The following is a 22,043-nucleotide window of genomic DNA, read 5'->3' as shown; positions in this document are numbered from 1 at the left end:
TTGATTTTTAAAAACATACAATTCACTCCCTTCCAGTCCTGCAGCCCATATACAGAAACCATGAGGTCAGTCTGGAGACACAATCCTCTACACACTCTACACTCCTAAGTACTCTTGAACCAACTCATTTAAATATCTTCAGCCATTCAGCCAATCACATACGTTTTCAGGGTTTCAGTGCGTATTGAATGAGGCACAGCCAATCATCACACAGTTAATTTACATACATTAGCCTAAAAGGTGCAGAATCAGCCTGTTTGATTCTAAAGGATAAACATTGAAACCTGAATGTATTTTTTTGATGCATACAGCGCACAAATAACCCACCAGGGGGCGAAAAACATGTCAGACTTTATCATATAATGACCTTAATTACGGTCATTCCTCACTATTTATTAACTTTGTATTATTGTTATATTTATATGTAAAATGTAAAAACACAATGTGCAATACCCCCTCCCCCTCCCCCCACATGTGCAATTAAGGGTCAATTTGCAATAATCTGTAAATAATATTGAGTTTCTGTTATTTATATTGTGTATATAGTGGTAATTTATCTACGTTTTTGCGTCTGAGTATCTTGCTCTCCCTTTGCTGCTGTGGCACTGTGAATTTCCCCACTGTGGGACTAATACAGGATTAACTTATCTTTTCTTATATACATTTATATATAATTTAATAATTATTATTATACATTATATTCATATTTTAGTATCAACACTGGTGTTGCAGAGGGCTCAGAAATATCCCTGCTGAGAAATTCTATTCTATTCTTCAGCTGGATTAAGCTGGTCTTTGATGGTCAATGTGGTTGAAAATCTGGTCATCCAGACAACAACATACCCTATACTGGTAATCTAGCTGGTTAACCACCTCTTGACCAGAATAGAGGATGTTGCATTTTATTTTGGTCAAGCTTGGTCAATTTAGTCAGCCTGCTTGATCTTACTGGTCATGCTGGTGAACCAGCATAGTCAAGCTCGGCCCTACTGCAAACCTTAATTTGGGAAAGCTGCTTCTAGTAGCGGTTGACAATGATGAATACTTGCTAAAGATGTTGTTGACAGATGGTAAAAAAACGTAACTAGAAAATGGATGCAGCAGGATCCCCCAACGAGGGAGCAATGGATGGAAATTGTCTATAAAATTTACACAATGGAGAAAATTTCAATTACAATTAATGAAGAGTCGCTTAAAAAAAAAAAAAAAACAGAGACTATGTGAGATTGAAGCACTATGTCAATCAATCAATCAATAAACACACATACACACATGTGTATATATATATATATATATATATATATATATATATATATATATATATATATATATATATATATATATATATATATAACAGCTTGGTCCTACAGGTAATCTAGCTTGGTCAGGTAGCTTATCCTGGTAGACGACCTTAACCGTCAAACTCAACGACAATCATACCCTACACTGGTCGAGAGCTAAGCTTGCGAATAAGTTTAACCAGCTCGAGGTGGCCAGGCTGCGTTTTTTTCTGCACTTGCCTTTAAAAGATTTATAAACCAAATACACAAGGTTATCGATCGTTTAATAATTCTTCTAATGTATTTCCATAAACATACCACAAAATACGGGCCTGAAACACTAGCCAAATCTGAACACGTTAAATACTACGGACTTCACTCAGCCCCGGTAACAGACGACAGGCTCTTCAGTGTTGTTAGGTAAAATTCTCTTTATGGCACGAATGCAAAGATGGTACAGCTGTAGAGAAACGGTCAGTGTAGTACATCAGGAATGTGATTACAGACACGTCTAACATATTAGAAAACAACAATGCAAAAACATCTGAAGTGAAAAATCACACGTTATTGGTCCCAGTTCTGTGCTCAGGTGGCGCAACTGTAAACCTGCTGATTATAGTGTTACTCAGATGTGCTTCAGATTACATTCAGATAGAAAATAAACCCTCACTTGGCGTTCCTCCTCTTAGCTCACACTACAAAGTCACAAGGATATGAGATTTCAGTTTTACATGAAATTACATCACAGATACGGTAATAAAAGCTGTGTGTTCAACTGCAAAACAGGGGGGTTAAAGGGGGAGACATATAGGATATATGGTCAGTGTTTTTTCACCAAATGTAAAGCTTCCTTACAGTACTCGGCTTGGATGTAAAGTTTTAGAAACAAACATAGTATAGAAGCTTTATATCATCCAGGTTCCTTACACTGCATTTACAAAAGTGGTTCTCTTAACCCATTCGCATCCAATATCTCAACTCTTGCTCTGACTGGTTGAAAGTGGTCATCATATTTAGATTAGCAAATGATCTGATTAAAATAATATCTCAGTTATGAGACCAAAGACTGAATGTAACACTTCATTAAGTGATAAACCCACCTTTCAGCCAAACGCTTTGACCAATTTGACATTTTTCTTCAGTTTTGTGCTCAGAGAACATTCAAGGACATAGACCACAACAAGTAGCACATTTCAGATGTGGACACTTTTACAGAGCCACTAAAAGTTCTTTGGGGAATAGTGGTTTTTTTTCTGCTGCAGCTTTAACGAACCGGTCATTGTTAAGAGAACATAATTTCTTGTTTACAGGAGAAAAATCAATTTACATAATTACTGTAAGACAGGAAAAGCTCACAGAAGAATCAAGTTGGGCTTGACGGGCTATTAAAAAAACAAAAAACAAAAAGTAAACCTACAGTGTCCGGCACTAACCTATAGATGCCTACAGATTACCTATAGATAACCCACATTTACTGATGACCTATAGATAACCCACATTTACCTACAGATTGCCTAGGGATAATCCATACTTGCCAATAGATGCCTACAGATTATCTATAGATAACATATACTTGCTTATAGAAACCAACAGATTATCTATAGATAACCCATATTTGCTTTTAGAAACCTCCTGATTACCTATAGATAACCCACATTTCCCTACAGATTACCTAGGGATAATCCATACTTACCTATAGATGCCTACAGATTGTCTATAGATAACCCATTTACCTACATATTGCCTATAGATAAACCTTCCTTGCATAGAGATTACCTATAGATAACCCACACTTACCTACAGATAACCCATACTTGCCTATAGATGCCTACAGATTACTTATAGATAACCCATACATGCCTATAGATTATCTATTGATAACCTTTACTTACCTATAGATGCCCATGAGTTACCTATAGATAACCCACATTTACCTACAAATTACCTATAGATAACCCACATTTACCTACAGATTACCAATAGATGCCAACAGATTACCTACAGATAACCCACATGTACATACATATTACCTATAGATAACCTACACTTAACTTTAGATACCTACAGATAACAAACATGTACCTACAGATTACCAATAGATAACACACATTTACCTATAGATACCTACAGATTACTTACCTATAAATAACTACACATTACCTACAGGTACACCTAAACCTATAAATCATTAGTGCATGTGCCTTGTGAGCTTATGTAACTCACTAATCCAGAGAGAACCAAGGAAAAAAGGACTCTGGACCACTAAACAAAAGAAGACTTAAAAAAGAAAAGCTAAAAAAGATGAAGGAAGTAAAACAGGCAGAAGAGGGAATCTTAGCAGGCGTTCATATCTAATCTGCGAGTTCTTCACTTCGTCATTGCACAGCTCATTAAAAACAAACAGAAACTCATGTACAAACTGGCATCAGGTCCGTATTGCACAACAGTGCAGTGTTGCAGCATGTGTGTGACACCTCCTTGACAACACACACTACAAGAAAGCTCAGTGTTCAGTTTTCTTTCACCACAACACCGGAAACACTCTACTCGAATTCGGGGCGGTAACAGAAAAACAGCAGTCGTTTTCCATTAAAAACTGCCATTTCAATTGGCTGCGGCCTGCGCTCGTCAGGTGCGTGGGTTATTTTTTACTCTACAGGTCAGTGTGGCTACAGCTGTGTGTAAACTGGGGCTTACTTCACTGAAACTTCCTTTTTTACTGCAATAAAAAGCCGCAGTTAACAATAAAATTGACCGTTTTACATAAAAAAAAATGACCAAAACCCAGATACACTTGTTTTTAATGATCCTTTCCACACCGATTTCCTCTCACACCCCAACAGCTCCCCGGCCGATAAGCTGTGCTGTATCATCGTCTTCGTCGCCGTCCTCCTCTTCCTCCTCCGTGTCTTCTTCGGAATCCTCCACGGGCGAATAATACCTCTCATAATCCAGCAACGGCGAATCCCGGGTCAGGCACTGGGCAGAGGTGGTCACCGTGGTGACAGCTGTTAGCGTGTCGATGGTAGAGTCATAGGTGGGGGCTGGAGGGCTCCCAGAGGTTGGAGACGAAGGGTTGGAGGGACGGAGCAAAGGTGTACGCTCTGACTCAGCCCCGGACGATGCTCTGCCCTCTTCGTCTGCGCCCCTGTGAGACGGCGCCTCTTCATCGGAGTCGGAAGATTCGGAATAGTCCGGGTTCGAGCGGGTCACGCGCTGCTTGCACACAGGACACGTTTTCTTGGTCTGCGTGAGCCAGGGGTCCACACACTTGCAGTGGTAGGCTGAGGGACGACAAACACAGTGAATTACAACCACCACTCAATTGTTAGAGTGGCTGCAGGGCAGTTTCAGCTAATCCTGCCCAGGCCTTTGTTTTCCTAATAGTCACTGTTCAGAGGGGGTTAGTTGTACATGGGTTTAGGGTGGTTGCTATGGCAATAATCACCACAATACTTAATATGTATCACAATGCTACAAAACAAACTATACAAAAAATCCAGGTTATATTAATCCCGTACTATTAAACACAAAACAACCCCAGGTTATTACCATGTGAACACGGCAGCACTCGCAGCTTATCCCCCTCTTCATATTCATCCAGACAAATAGCACACACATCATATTCATCACCTGAGAGGGACAGAGGGACAGAGGGAGACAGATAGAGACTAAATTAAATATTTTGAATAATTAAAATGCATTTGTATATGATGCACTTCATCTACATGCAGTCATGAACCGAAGTAGTTCTTTTACACATCACAAATGATCCATTTTCTTTTTAGTTAAAATTGCAGTCAGTGCACACTAGCTTATTTATAATTAAGGAATTTACATAAAGAATTTTACAGCCTGAATTCTGTGCCAAATAATAAGGTTGTTTATATTTGTGTGTAGAAGAGCTCCTGTTAGGAGTGTCAAGTGTCAACTGTAGTATCTAAGAAATGGTTGAATGCTGTAAGAATCAGACTGCTTATGCATGCAACCATCCAGCAGGGGGGGGCTATCGCCAATAAAACAGCCAAGATGAAAAGAGTTTCAAGTCTTTTATTATCTCGTATCCTATTATCTCGTTTCACGCCGTCCTACACAAAAATGCTCAAAATAATCATTTCACTTTAGATAAAAACTCTATTCTTTAACCCTCCCGCTATATTCAACTGTAAGGAACTGTAATACTATTCCTTAGTCAAATTGGCCTGGTGTGTGTTGACCTCAACACACGCATTTAATCAATATTTAGTGTAATCAATTTTATTTTTTGAAGATTTTTGAAGACAACATTACCCAAGATGATTCACTTGCCCACCCCCCTACATTTTAGAAAGAAAACATGCCATTTTTGGTCTAAACATTTATAAATGTATAATTTGTAGACTTTAGACTCATGCTCTACATGAGCCGACCAGTGCATGACCAAAACAACCATTTGAGGGATATAAAATAAGTAATTTTCCATTTACGTGTTAATTACATTATTTACACCCAGCTCGAAATGTTCCAAAAATAATGATGAATATTTATATTTTTTAACATAACAGGAGTCTAATAAGACGCTGGGCCTCACAGTAGAAGATCAGGGTGAATTCAGTGCAATTCTTTGCATCTGAAAACAGGCAGAGATACTAAGACTAAATACCACTCACACAACAAAACATGAGTGCCAGGATGTGAGTGCAGGCTGCCAGTTCCATCCTTATGTCTGTATCCCAGCCAAGCAGGGAGGCATGTACTGGAGGACTAGGAAACAGCTTAAATACCAGCTGTGCTTCTCACCTTTAGTGAACTTGTGAATGGGGATCTTCTTCAGCTGCTCTTTCGTCAGTCTGTTCTTTCGCAGCCTCTTCCTGTACTGCACGCAGCGCACAACCTGCACACACGCAAACATACGGATTAGCACAGCTGTACAGATGTGCCCATTATTCTGTTCATCTCGTCATACAAATAAATTATATACAAATTTTATATACGCAATAATATAATATAAACACAAATAAACTACTAACAATATCCAATATTTCACTGCATATAATAAACCACATACATCAATGAGCGCCGTCTCTACAAGACCTGCGATCTCTGGCACCAAGATGTTCCAGCAGGTCCTTTAAGTCCTGTCAGTTGTGAGGTGGATCTGAAGTCTGACGTGGATCCATAACCTCCTACAGCTAAACGATGCACAAGTACCCCTCCATCCAAGTAATGTTAAAGAAAATAGGACTCATCAGACCAAGTGATCTTCTACTATTGCTCCCAAGATGCTCACTGTAGGCACTTCCAGTGGTGCACAAGGGTCAGCAAGCACACACACCATACACAGCAGGGGGTGCTACCCTGTGTGTTGTGAGACATGCGTCTTGTAACCTACACTAAAAAGTTCCTGCATTTCCTTGCAAAGTGTCTCAGATCAGGTGTCGCAGCCAATTTCTCCACAGCCAACAGGTCAAACAGACTATTCAGGTGACGTCTAATGGAGATCCCAGTCCTTCACCTGTCGCACAACATAACTTGCTTCATTAATAAGAGCTCAGGAAGTTTTGGCTTGTCGAAATATATGCACTCTACTTTCACAGGATAGGATTTTGTTTGTCAAATTTTCCCCAGTCCTGCCCCCCCAATCTAGTTCTGCCAATTAACTCACCAGCTCATAGCTCTTCCTAGCACTAGCAATGCTCCAGACACCAGAAGAGTAAGAGGACCTAACACATGCCTTCTCCGACACATGCAAAGGCAGCCACCACCTCGCCAGGCAGATGGCAGGCTCTGAAAACAGGATGTTTATAGGATTTTTTGACCAATCTTTCAGAAGCGCACTTGTAAGGTCAACGCTTTGCATTGCGCTTAGTGATGTGAAGCTTGGATGCAGCTGCTCGGCCATGGAAACCCATTCCATGAAACTCTCTATGCACGGTTCTTCAGCTAATGTGAAGGCCACATGGCGTATGGAGGTCTGTAATGACTGACTCTGCAGAAAGTTGGCAACCTCTGCACACAATGCACCTCAGCATCCGCTGACCCGCTCTGTCATTTTACGTGGCCGTTCCCTAATGCTTCCACTTTGTTATAATACCTCTGACAGCTGACTGCGGAATATTTAGTAGCGAGGAAATTTCACAACTGGACTTGTTGCACAGGTGGCATCCTATCACGATACCACGCTGGAATTCACTGAGCTCCTGAGAGCGAACCATTCTTTCACGAGTGTTTGTAGAGGCAGTCTGCGGGCCTAGGAGCTCGGTTTTATACGCCTGTGGCCATGGAATTGATTAGAACACCTGAATTCAATAATTTGGATAGATGAGTGAATACTTTTGGCAATATAGTAGAGTTGGGCGATATCATGAGATTTTATCGTATTGTGATACATTTTCTAATAGTGATAGACAAGGATATTATTATCTATGACATATGCATGAAGACCACTGATCAGCTGCAGGTTTTATTACTAACAGTGTAATTAGACTGGTTTAATTAAATGTATAAATCACTGTATTCAGTAAAGGAGAGGATCTGAATAGTAGTTTATAAGAATCTGTCGCTACTTATGTTTTTAGTCTGTAATTATATGTATCGTGAGAAATATTGAGCATCATGAAATGTTTTTAAATATCGTGATACAGCATTTTTACTATATTGCCCAGCCCTACAATATAGTGTATATAAACTGCTAACGTTCTACAGGAGAACCTTAATTTATCTGAGCTCAACCAACCCGTGCAGAACAGATTCAGATCTCAGAGGAACGGAGACCATTTTTAACACAGAAAAACCTAAAAATGTGTGTAAACTCCACCCCAAATTCCTTCAGTTCACCTCCTCACCCACACTCACCAGAATAATGATCATGACGATGAAGATGAGGCCCACCACGCCAGTGAAGGGGATGAGATAGTAGGTGAGAGGGAAGGAGAAGTCTGGCTTCAGGATGACATAGGCCCTGCAGAACACATACAGCACCATCAGACCGTGTGTACAGCAGCTGTCCCGACATGCCACAATATCCGGTTCCGTCAGCTCCACCAGCAGCAGAACCGACATCACCTCCAGGGAGACCCTGGAGCTCTTGACCATGCAGCCAGCTGTCAGCTGTCCATGAGGGGGCACTCAAAGCAGGATCTTTATTTACTGCAGTGGAGTAAAAGTGTATAATATTCCTCAACTGTAGGGGGAGCCCAGGAGCAAAAATACCAGCACTTCCATTAGGTGGCTGCTAATAACGATTTTAGTTATACATGATGTAAAAGTGGTCTATGTTTATATTTACACCAATTAATTAATGAGTTTATTACGATTTTAGGTGAGTATGTAATGATTTCAGCGTGCTGTTATCGCCCTGCTAATTGGTGGAGCGTAAGCTACCACTGTTTTTTTAGCTACATTAGCCAGCGTAAAAGTAAAGAAGTGAAATTCAGACCCCAAATACGTCTTGGCTGAATCACTACATTTGAAGTAAAGGGGGAATATTGTGTAATTCATGTTTTGCAGTTAAGTTAAAGTTCAACTTCAGTTTTTCACCAAACTGCGGAGAAACATGTTAAAGGTGACTCATGAATATTATGATTAACCTGATTAAAAAAAAAAAAAAAAAGATGTCTGCTTCCACGAGTCTTCTTTTAGCTAATTTTTAGAGCTCATCTGAAAAACAGGCTTTTTTGGGGATCTCTGAATGTAGCTGGGTACAAAACAGCACAGTCTGCAAAAATCCATCAGAAAACACACCAAGCACTACACTGAAAATAAAATACGGTATTTCCACCAGCGTCTGTGGAAAGAAATATAATGGTTCAACCTTCACTTGAGCGGAAGAGCAGCTTCCTTTATTCCCTCAGTGAATTCGCTGACTCAAAGCTTCTGAGTAAATGAACCAGGATGTGTGATTCTGTTTCTGAATCGTTATCTTGTGTGTGGATCCTCGGCCTGCATTCTTTCTAGGAGAAAACTTTAGATTTTATTATAATAACAATATTATTTTTCCAACAAAACGTCTGTGTCCCAAAACTTCTGTCCATGTAGTGTATAATTATTTATAACATGATTAACAAGCAAACCCAATAAGTGTTTAAACGATTTGTCTGGTTGAAAGTATTGCACAATCAGTCCTGTGTGGCAACAGTTAATATCATGTGCTGCAGCTGTGTGTGTGTGTGTGTGTGTGTGTGTGTGTGTGTGTGTGTGTGTGTGTCTTACCCTTTCTCTGGTATGATGAAACTGCGGAGGATTTGGGAGGCGTAATAGCTGGTGAACACTGAGGGGATTTCAATCATATCTGCAATAGTTTCTATAACACACAAACACACCGAGCCAGATAAGTTTCACCACAACCACAGTAACAGTATAAAGCTCTACATAATTTATATTAGAATAAATTATGGCATAAATAAAATAACTCCTTTTTAACATCAGCAAATAACAGACGTTTATGGGCTGCTGGACTACCACTTGACTACGCCCAGTGGATTTTTAGGTCAATAATTAAGGTGGGCCTGTCACAATAAATATAAATATAACAACTTAAAGCATTTTCTATCACTAAAAAAAAGAACAATTAACGTTCAAATATTTAAAACATTCATACATTGAAATGTAAACATGAAAACATATTCCAATATCCAAAATAAACAAAACATAAATAAAAAAATTAAACCACTGATTTTAAACAAATGGCTCTCCTAACCAAGCAAACATAATGGACAATATTAAAGTCAATAAAATGATTGAGGTCATGTCCATACATTGTGCAATAAGTTGATAATATAAATATTTATTATAAAAAATGGACTGTATTAATAATTCAGACAATATTAAAAACAATATTACTTATTGGGGTGCTTTTAAAACTGGTATGTAAATGTACTCTGTTTTGACTGGCTTCTCTGTACAGTGTCTAATTCAGTTCAATCAAACACTCTTAAAACTTTTGTGTAAGTGGGCGGGGCTAAACTGCATCATGCTGAATAATGCGGACATAAGCAAATGAGTATCGATCTGTCCGAAGAGCTGTTCCTGCAGCTCAGTGTCTATGGACCAGTAAATCAACAGTACATTTACATATTACATCACGCTAAAGAAAAATGACATTGTTATGAGCCCTTTAAGCATTGTGTGTTTACGTGGTCAGTGTGTGTGTTTACGTGGCCAGTGTGTGTGTTTACGTGTGGGTATATATCTCACCATTGCTGTAGTTCATGTTCAGTATTGTGTTAGAGTACATGTTGTGGATGATGGCAGCACTGTAGCCCGCCTGTTGTGCATGCAGCACCTGGAGGGAGAACAGAAATGACACTCACACTTAAATATCAATACATGAACACTACAAGGCATTATAGAGCGCCCCCTGCGCTTCACATAGTGTATTACAGTCTGTCAGAATGAGCGTGTGGATCATATGAACATTATAGAGCATTATAGAGCGCCCCCTACGCTTCTTGTAGCGTATTACAGTCTGTCAGAATGAGCGTGTGGATCATATGAACATTATAGAGCATTATAGAGCGCCCCCTACACTTCCTGTAGTGCATTACAGTCTGTCAGAGTGAGCGTGTGGATCATATGAACATTATAGAGCATTGTAGAGCGCCCCCTACGCTTCCTGTAGTGTATTACAGTCTGTCAGAATGAGCATGTGGATCATATGAACATTATAGAGCATTATAGAGCGCCCCCTACTCTTCCTGTAGTGTATTACAGTCTGTCAAAAAATGTGAGTGCTTCCTCCACTTCCTGTAAGTTCATATACGGTGAGAAATTTTGACGCAGTCACTGTTACTCAGGTGTTCGCATGAATGGATGGTATTAAGTGATCTGGCTCTTACCTTGATGTCGAAGTTGCAGTCGTAGCGGCGGATCAGAACAATGTATTTGGTGGTGCTGTTTGGATCAGAGGGAGTAGGAGATGCAGGAGGAGGGTCTATAGGAGTGCAGGCATTCAGCGGGCGAGACTCTACCAGCAAACCCTGAAAAAAAGTTGAGACAGATATAAAGAGATAAGAGTAAATGTTATTTATTAATTAATTACCTTACATTTTTAATTTGCTTAAACTGTTTAATAAATACAAAAATATTTAAAATGGTGCTAAAATAGCAAATCAGAATTTAAGCAAAAGGAAAGCAAAAAAAAAGTGGAAAGATAGAAAATATATATAAAAACACTAATATGAAGAAGGCAAACATACAACTGAACAATAGAGATAAATATAATAATACTACTAGTATTGATAATAATAATTACACTTAAAAAACTGTTATTTTTATTGTCATGCAAAGCAAGCAAGAAGACATTTATTCCAGTAAAAAAAAAAAAAAAAAAAGTGTCTTTCTTGTCCCGTTTTTCATCTTCTTACCATCACTCCATCCTTGGGCAGGGGAGAGCCAAACAGAGCGGGCAAATCCTCCAGCAGCATAGAGGTCATATTACTGTAGTGCTGTAACACACACACACACACACACACACACACATTTAATGCACGAAGGTCAGCTAAAGAAAACTATAAATGCACTACGTGTCCTAAAGTATCCAGACACCTGCTTTTTCAACGCTTCTTCTGAAATAAAGGGTACAAATAAGAGGTTTGTGCTCCTTTACTGCAGTAACAGCCTCTGCTCATCTCATTTTAAACTAAATGTTGGAACTTGAGGATTTGATTGCACTCAGCCCTATTAGAGTGAGCGCATCAGTGAGGTCAGATACCAATGTTGAAAAAGAATGGAGCAAATGGTAAATGCACTCACAGCAAAGATAAAGGCCTGTCCAGGAGAGGGTGCCAGCATGCAGCACAGGGTAAAGGTCAGGAGCCCCAGTGGAGACCCCATACATGGGAGACCTGTACACACCATCACTAAGGAAAAACAGAGAGATGAATCAAAATTAAAAATAATTTTGGTACATAGAGAGCATAAGTATTAGGACACAAAAAGATTATGGCTTCAAACTGCACTGCATCTACTAGCTCTGAAAGTCCTCCGACCAACGACACAGGAAAAGTACCAACACCAAAAACCTAGGATCACAGTGTAGCAGCGCGGTGGGTGTCAACAGTACACAGCTTATGTTGAATATTGAACATCATGTGTTCAATTCATGGGATTAATGGAAACATATTTTTGAGCATTTCAATGATGGAAAATCGCAGACTGTTTTAATTACCGACATCTACACTCTGAAGTATGGATTTGTGGAATACCGAGACAGACAGCTATATTTATTTATGTTTAAAATAAGGTCTTGTACCGTGTTTGTTCATGTCACTATAAACATAAATAAAACTTCATTAATATTAGATAAATTAGTGAAGATTTTAATTCTTTTTGCATGAAAAAACAAAACACAGTAGGTCTCACAGGAATTTGCGGCACCGGCTGCTCTGAAATAATAATTTCTTCTACAGTTTCTTCTACAAGTTTATTGTTTAATTTATATTAAATATAAATAAATCTTAGATGTAAATGAATAAAAAAATCAACCTGAACACGTGTGAATTAAGATTCTGAAACGAATGAATTTAAGCATTTAAATTTGTTAGGTATCGCCTTCAAAAATGCCTCCATACTTTTTTCTAAAACTTCGTTACTGCTAGCCTAACTTACCACCCCTCCGTCTCAGCTTCTCATCTACAGCTTGACCCTACACCGGCAAATAGAATCACATGGATTTGCTTTGGCAAGCGCGCCAGAAGACAGTAGATAGAAATGATTTATTCTATACGTAGAATAAAAAATAAGGATAAAGCTGTTATTATGATCATATATTTATTTTATACTTAGAATTAAAAAAAGCAAGCCGTTATTATGATATATATTTATTCTATATTTAAAATAAAAAATTAATGTAAGCCGTTATTACAATATATAACATTTATTCTATTTTCAGAATTTGTAAAAATTTAAGCTGATATAGTATATAATATATTAATTCTATATTTAGAAAATACTTAAAAATTAATGTAAGCTGTTATTATGATATATGATATATTTATTCTATATTCAGAATGTAAAAAAATTAAAGTTGTTATTATGATATATCATATATGTATTCTATAATTAGAATTTTAAAATGAATGTAAGCTGTTAAAATGTAACCTGTGAGCATTTTTGTAAGCTTTTGTCCATTTAAAAAAACAAAAACAAACAAACAAAAAAAAAAAACTACTTCTCGAATGACGGGTCGCCCTAGTTAAATACTGCAATTCACCTTATTATTGAACATCCGGACCAGCCTAATTCCTGAAATATGAAAAAAAATCTATATCAGAAGAGACAGTCCGGTCTCCAGTATACACTCTGATCTTCAATGGTTGGGTCTAAACAGCTTGTGCTAAAATATCAGCCTTTAGACTTCGCCTCACGTGAGGCAGCGAACATGTTGGCATGAACTGGAAAGCTAGTCTACAGCAGCTATCAGCTCTCCACTGACTTTAATCTCAGTGAAGAAAAACAGTGCAGTGATCAGCTTCTTTAGTGGGAGGAGTTACAGACACTCCACACTGAACAAACATGGAAATCACTGCAGTTATCTATGGTCAGGTTTTAGGACCATAGGAAACATCGACCAGTCTTCCAATCACTGGACTTGCAGAACCCTGAACCAGGGATAAGAATGCTTTATCAGAAAGAAGACAGGCGGATACGTCTCACTGTGTCCTTCAATGGCTGCTAAGCTGAGATACAAACAAAGGGCAAAGCACTGATAACAAAAACCCCACTGCAACTACATTACCTCTAACTACCAAATGAAGCAGTTTTAATGAACTATCCAACTGAAGTGTATTAAACCAAAGTATATCTAACAATCCAACTGAAGTGTAGTTCTGAATATAAAACTAATTAAAGAATATCTACTAGCGTTGCATCAATATCGTATCGTAGAGCTGGACGATATGACAATATTTAATCATATTGAGAAATTTTGTTGTTGTGATAACTATAAGCTTTTCTAAGCATATCAAGGACATGATTACTGCTTAATAAACACTGATCAGCTGCAGGTTTCATTACTAACAGTGTAATTAGACTGGGTTCATTAGATGAAGAGCAGCAGATGTTGAGTATAAATCACTGTATTCAGTACAGAGAGGGTCTGAATAGTAGTTTATTTTTTAGAATCTGGCGCTACTGATGTTTTTAGTCTGTGATTACATGTACTGTGATAAATATTGTGTATCGGGGAAAAAAAGGTTTTTAAATATTGTGATTTAGTATTTTTACCATATCGCCCAGCCCTACTGTATCGTTATCAGCACCGATATCGGCAGTTACAGACAGTATGGGCAATAGAGAGCACAGACACCATAAAGCAACCAAAAGTGGAGTTTAAGCTTCAGTTACGAGACGTGAACTTGAATGTGAAATTGCTGCAGAAGCACTTTTTGGTTTCAAACTGGCATTTCTTTCACTGCTCTGAAATCTGAATTTTCTGCATTGTGGCAATTTTTATTTTTTATAATCTCTGAAACTTTTCAAATGAGCAGTTACTCAACCAGTATCTTATTTGGGATAAGATAAAAAAAAAAAATACAACCTATAAAAAGTGGAACACTAGAAATATCATGATTTATAGCCAGTTGGTACTGGTATCGGTGCTCAGTATCGGTAGATACTTATAAATCTGATTTCGGTAAGGTGAAAAGGTGATATACTTTACTAGCATTCCTAATACCTTCCTATTTAACTATAGTAAAGGTGCATGTATCGGTCACTGTACTAAACGTACTGTGGTAGTGAACCCACACACACACACACTACTGAACTAGGGGCAGTGAGCACACACACACCCAGAGAGGTGGGCAGCCAACTCCATGGTAATGGGCCTTGTTCAGGGGCCCAACAGTGGCAGCTTGCCGAGCCCGGGAATCAAACCCACAACCCTGTCATCAATAGCCCAGAGCTCTAACCCCTCAACACAGTGTAACTCTAAATAAAATATATACCAGTATGGCCAAAACATGCACTTCACATCCACAAGTTCTGTGACATTTTCCCGCTCAGGCGTCAGCTGACCAGACTTACCAAAAAAAACACAGGTCTGGAAAAACCCATAAACTAAGCTGTTAGGACTGTGAAGCACAGCCAGTAAGCTCTGATAAACCGGTACTTGCAATTTTTTTTTTTTTTGCATGTCCTGCAAACATTTCACACGGCTAATCACTGCAGCTCATTCGACAGCTAGCGGGAACAAACCTGGGCTAGTCGAGCCCGGAGAAATTACACTGAATCCTGATCACTTAAACCTGTTCAGCAGGAAGACCAGAGTGCCTGTATTACAACATCCAACCACAGAAACTGGTGGTACAGATGTACAGATAATAAGCAAGAGAAAGAGAGAGAGCGCACAGATAGCGAAGTCAAGGAAGGCCTTTAAAAATGAAAAAATAAAATGTTTAAACATTTATTAAAGTGTAGTTCTAAATGAAAAAGCTAAAAAATGGAAAGCAAAGGGAAGTTTTAGAAGGATAGTTATTGGCAAACTCTATATTAACAAAATCTTATTTTTTAAATATATTGCTTAAATGATGAGCAGCAAAATCCAAAACAGTCCGAAACAATTCCTTTTTAAACAAAGACACTCTTTTAATGAAATTAAAGTTGTATTCATATGTAGATGGATTGTATGAAAAATGCCCAACGTGGGTCGACTCCCACTTTCTTCATGGCATTATGCACTGAAGAAAGCAGGAGCTGATACGCGTGGGCATTTAGAACCATTTAGGAACCTTTATTTGAATCGAAACTGCTGTGTGTGTGTGCGTGTGTGTGTGTGTGTGTGTGTGTGTGTGCTAGTGGTCCATTATTAATAAATCGATAACAAGACCACCCTCTGCTCTCTGAGTCATAAGACTTTAGAGAAATGAAGCTGCGCCCAATGAATCAGCAAAATCTCTGAGTCATCTAGGACCAGACCAGACCAGAAAGTTGGTTCACATCAACAAAACAAGACTAAGAGTCTAAGAGCAGTTTCTACAGGCGCATGTGGACCAACACAGCAGAGCTACCGAGGAGCTTAATGGGTTTCCGGTCAACAGAACTACTGGACGTTTGCCCAGTGGCCCCTTCCTTTAGATACTAATCAGACCTTCATTTCAAAAACCCTTGTACCACTCCTCACTTTTTGACATAATGGGAGTCTGGCAGTTGTCTTTTACATTGTTTCAGAATTGATGAACGATGAATGATGAACGGACCAATAGAAATGCTCCAAAATTACCTGGAATAAATTCTTACATTGACTTCCATTGAAAGTTAAGAAGGTTTTTACCTTCTCCTGTAAAGGATAACAGCCCCCAAGTTCTTTTATTTGTATTACTACCCTCCTCTCACTGTGCAATGCATGCCTTTTAATTATCTTTATGCATTATTATGTTATTCCCTTCATATATTAATAACCTCATGTCTCAACTGCTGAAAATAAACAGTATCTGATGATCATGTACTTTTATTTTTTATTCACTAATTATATTCCAGTTCCTGTTTCCAGTTTCTGCGTGTTTTTGAGAGTTGTGTTACGCATCACAAAATCCATCATTCAGTTCGATACAATACAGCAATGTCTCATTACTGAACATCCTGCACATCTGCACTACTGGCACTGTACTTAAATACCAATATATGCACATGTTTATTCAGTACTGTCATTTACCTGCTCTGTATTCAGCATTGTTATTTTATTATTATTTATCTCATCTTTCACATTATTTATCCTTTATTATTTATCTTTATTCTTCTATATTATTGTATTGTATTACTGTGCCATAGTGTGTAACTGCTACTTGCTGCTAAATTCCCTTCAGGATCAATAAAGTATCTATCTATTATAGTTTTTAAAATTATTTAATTCTATTTAATATTATACACATTAAAAAGTACAATAAAATGTACAATATTTCATAATAATGTGCAGCCTCAAGCAAATACATGCTTACTTGGAGTGTGCTTTTCCTTCTCGTACGCGATTTTAAGGTAAACAGGACTCCTTTTACTTTTGTGGTCTAAACTCGTTGTGGGCTTATTTGCATTTATTACACCTGCTGCAGTATGATCAACCATTTTATATAATATGACTATAATAGGGACGTCCTGATCAGGTTATTTTGCACCCTGATCCGAATCTCTTAATGTGGAGTATCAGCCGATACTGATCTTATCTGATCTCTGTGTGTGTGTATAAATACGGCCACAGTTTAGATCAGATGAGCTGCTGATTAATCGGTTTAGTAAAATCCCATTAATATTAGTATCAGTTTCTATAATCAGACATTCTGGACTGACTGATTTAGTTTAGTTGAAGACTTTTCTTATTTGAATGACTGTTTAATAGTGTTTAATATCTTTTATTACAGTTTCCTCCCTAACTAATCAGCTCAACACTGCAGTCTAATCACTTCCTGTGTGTGTGTACTGAGATCTGTTGTTGTCTGTCTTTCATTTGGGTTTACACAGTGTGTGTGTGTGTGTGTATCAGCATTAGGTCAATTCCAAAAACCCCAAAACTGTTACATCCCAGTCTTGACTTGTTATATTTACATAAACCCCACCCACTACAGCAAGCTCTAGTCAAAACAGTAGTTGGTGTGTGTGGCGCAACAGAGAACACCACTACCTGCCACTGAGCTACCACACCTTGTGGGAGATGGGGGGTTGATTCCCGGTCTGGGTAACTCTGCTGCGCTACACCAATAAGAGTCCTTGGACCAGACTCCTAACACTACACTGGCCCAACTCTGTAATACGACTAACCTTGTAAGTCGCTCTGGATAAGAGCGTCAGCTAAATGCCATGAATGTAATGTAAATAAATGCCTGGTGACCATGGCTTTTCCTGTGCCACAGTACGCAGAAGAGGAGCTCAAAGTCTGCAGGCGAGGAAGATAAAGCCAGGGACGTAAGCAGGTATTACCATCTCTTCTCTCCATCGTCCGCTCCCTCAAAAACCAACAGCTCAAATGAACCAAACTGGAGCTAAACTCACATCAAGAAGCCCAGGTTAGGAAGCCAAACACAAGGAAATAAGCAAATACTAGGCTAAAGGCACTAAAAACATAACTATCTGGCAACACATGCTAAAAAAATAAATAAATAACAGGGTGGTAAATAGGCTTGTTGAATAGTATCTGAGCATTTGTCACCCCAACCGAAGTCACGCACTTATACTTTATGCACTTACATACTGAAGAAATGCAATGTATTCTATGGGACTTCGAACCATATTACAACTTTGGATAAGTAATGAAAGCACTGGACAGTACAAGCGTCTCTCATGAGCGCACTTAGCCCCCCACAGTTGGAGCCTCAGGTTATAAACCTGAAGGAAATCAGTACTGGAGCCATAAAGCATCATCCCCGAAAAGGAGTGATTATGATAAACACTGCACTCATCTGATCATTATTTACACGTCTGCAGGGCTTTCAGTCTAACTTCATAGTTTCAGCCTTTCTTCACACAGATACAAGAAAACCTACACTGCTCTGGAGGCCATCCAGCAGATAAGATTAGTCTCTGCTTCAGTGTCTGAGGGTATGTGTGTGTGTGTGTGTGTGTGTGGGTTATAGTCAGCATGGTTTAGGCATGTGATGTTTTTTCATCTAAGTGTGCTCAGAGGTTACGAAACAAAGGAAAAACTAAGACAGAAAGAGAGAAAGAAAGCAGAGAGACCCTCCCTGAGTGGAAATCACCTTTTTAAAAAGGAAAATAAATAGCAGAGAGCCGCATATAGAAAGGAAATGTACATCTGCCCCATTTGAAGATCTGATATATGACAATTACACATACATACATATACATATACATATATATATATATATATACACACACATACACACACACACACACACACACTGTATAGTCATACATCACTGTATAAAACACACATTTAGCAACACATATGTTTATTACATAACTGCAAATATGTGTATGGAATTCCCTTAAATCATCCATTATAAGAAATGTGACATATAGGCCAACATGTTTGAAACTAAGCCTTTTCAAATATTGGACATATACATTCAGCCACTTATCAACATGTATAAACATAATATGTAACACACATTACACAGAGGCTCTATAACTGCTATTTACTTATATATATATTCACTACATATATGTAGATACATAGCATTGGAAAATAGGGCTATGCATTAGCCATATATTATGCATGCACTTAATCATGTGTGATATGTATATAGTGCTATATTTTTGTGTGTTTATGCCCAAATATATGGCAAATGTCTTTCTGAACCTCTGAATTTCTGAATGTGACTTAGGGACATGACATGTAGACTTAGCTAATAAAGGCAGCTCACAGATCATCCCAGAACATCACAACCCTGAACATTGGGAAACTGAGGATTTCTTTCCATTGTGTAACAACAAGGGCTAATAACTGACCCTGCATATTCAGCAGTGCACTGTACAGTGTAGTTAACGTTATATATATATATATAAATATATATATAGCTATATACAGTAACCCAGCCTTGTTCTACAGTACCCAGCAGTATTCTGCATTACTGTAGGATAACTGAGCTATAGCTACCTTCCAATACCTGGACCTCCTCTAACCCGAACTCCAGCTATGCTACAGCTACTGCTCAACAACAACAGCGCCCCTCCACACTGCCCAAACATCGCTGTGACATTTTAGAGGTATCATATTCGTGCCTGTCAGGCTTTAGTAACACCTCCACGCGGCTCGGGACGGTTTTATGAGGGTAACGTTACTCACTGGTCCAGAGTTCAGACAGCGCCGAGCTCGTAGCTGCGCTAGCAATCGTTCAAAAACTGCCCAAAAGAACAAAAACAAAACACAAGCGCCGCTTAATCCTCGCCAGAACGACTTAGTCCGAAAGTGCTGCTGGTAACAAAGCTTTTCCGGGAAGGTTATGAGTCTGTCATGGTTAGAAAGTTGATCGTTTCTGTCTTCTTCTGCTTCCTCTCGCTCAGCGCTGTGTTTACGCTCCCAAAATAAGGCCGAGTGACGCGAGGGAGACGCCGAGTTCTCGCGACAGGTCGTGTAAGAACGGTGCGAATGCGCAGCTCTCGCGATGTTTTGTTCATCATGACGATTAAAGCTATTTTAAAGGCCCTGAGGTTCTGGTTTGATTTCTTCACTAATAAAGTTGTTTATTAAGTTCTTCTTGTTGCCTCGGTCTAAGCAAAGGTTTGTGCTTGTTTGAAACCAGATGTCATACTAGCTAGCTAACAGCTGTAAAGAGAAGCTTTACACAATCAGTAATTAATACAAAAAAAAAGACAAGAAATCAATAACATAAGAAGACATTGAAATCTGAGACCTCCAGTGAGCAGCCAAAGGTGACAGTGGCAAGGAAAAACTCCTCCAGAGCTGGAGGAAGAAACCTTGGGATGAACCAAGACTCACAAGGGGGACCCGACCCGTCCTCCTCTGATCAGAACTATTTATAAATTATTAATAAAAATCACCAAACCATCTAAACTGTTGTACTGCTCAGGTGTGCAGCATATTCATAATCATAATATAATAATCATGATGTAGTAGAACTACTGATGTAGTCATGGCAGTGAAGGTCAGAGTAACGAGAGTAGTGATGAGTAATAGTGGTGATATTAGTAGTGGCAGATAGTTAAGAGTCCATTTAGGTTTGAACATGGTCATTAGGCAGGTAGTAGTGGTAGGAGGGTGTGCAGCTGGTCTGGCATGGGTGGTGGGAGAGCCTGCTGGTCGGACTGGTAGGTGGCAGCTGGTCTGACGCAGGTAGAGGGGACCTCAGCGGTCAGTCTTCCAGCAGGTTGGGCTGGGTGACCATTTACTGGGAGAAGGTAAAGAGACAGAGTTAGTTCTGAGAGGATTTTATAGAGAGCAGAGAATGTTGATCAGTATCAGAGTGTGTCTGACGACTCCGGCAGGTCTGACTAAAACAGCCTAGTTAAAAGGAGAGAGCCAGAAGGTAACACAGACATGGGAGCTCCCTGAAACGCTAGCGTCCAGAAGCAGCACCCTGAGATCTAAGTAGTCTTGATGGTTCATAATCATCTGGCAGGTACTCAGGGGCGAGGCCATGTAGGGCTTTATATGTTAATGGAAGAATTTTATAATCAGTGCTGAACTATACTTATATACACTATACTTGAATATCAAACTTCAATAATAAATACATCATAGCAATTCCCATGCACTCTTACACTAACAGCATCCACAACACAACATACAGTGTGCTGGTTTTGCTGGTTATTCTGTTCAGCCAGACATCAGGCCTCGTTCACTAATGTCGTCCCTTTTTCCTAAACTTGTTCCATTTCTTAACATTTAATTTTCTTAAAGTTGTCCTAACCCAAAAAAATCAAATCATGATGCGTTTTTAACCCGAAGACTTGTTCACAGCTCTGCTCTTATAAAGATGGAGCCCAGTGCGCTCATCAAATTGAACAAATCTAAATTAAGAAAACACTGGAAAATGTCCGAAAATTTGGGTTAAAAAAGGAGGATAAATAACCACATAATAAAAATAAATAAGCCCATAATCTACACATTCCCAGTCAGATTTCAATAATTGACATATTCTGATATTTCTGATAGTTACACTGTCTGCAGGTACATGTGTGCAGTTACATATGCAGTGACCTTGTCTGGGTATCATCACAGTCAGACATTATGACATCACAGCAGACAGCATTAAAGTTGTACCTAGATGAGAGACGTACTACACCACACACCCTCACTCCAGAATGGTCCTTACTCGAACACAAAGAGCCCTTAATGAGCAAACCAGAAGACGAATGCAGCGCCGTCTAGGCCGG

At 38.9% G+C, this 22,043-nt stretch overlaps 1 protein-coding gene across 1 annotated transcript; it reads right to left on the bottom strand.

Moving 5' to 3' along the window:
• Positions 1–4,208: 4,208 nt before the first annotated feature.
• On the bottom strand, positions 4,209–20,355 carry rnf167 (ring finger protein 167). Its single transcript, XM_072692448.1, is given in 11 exon segments — positions 4,209–4,337; positions 4,339–4,564; positions 4,833–4,913; positions 6,060–6,153; positions 8,115–8,220; positions 9,471–9,561; positions 10,455–10,542; positions 11,096–11,236; positions 11,624–11,704; positions 12,012–12,118; positions 19,993–20,355. Coding segments are annotated over 11 exon segments (1,062 nt in total). The 5' UTR covers positions 19,994–20,355; the 3' UTR covers positions 4,209–4,291.
• Positions 20,356–22,043: the final 1,688 nt, after the last annotated feature.

This window comes from Salminus brasiliensis, chromosome 1 (genome assembly GCF_030463535.1).
Source record: "Salminus brasiliensis chromosome 1, fSalBra1.hap2, whole genome shotgun sequence".
In the NCBI taxonomy this organism is placed as follows: domain Eukaryota; kingdom Metazoa; phylum Chordata; class Actinopteri; order Characiformes; family Bryconidae; genus Salminus; species Salminus brasiliensis.
The sequence above is the reverse complement of the archived record's forward strand: the minus strand, read 5'-3'. Positions and strand labels throughout refer to the sequence as shown.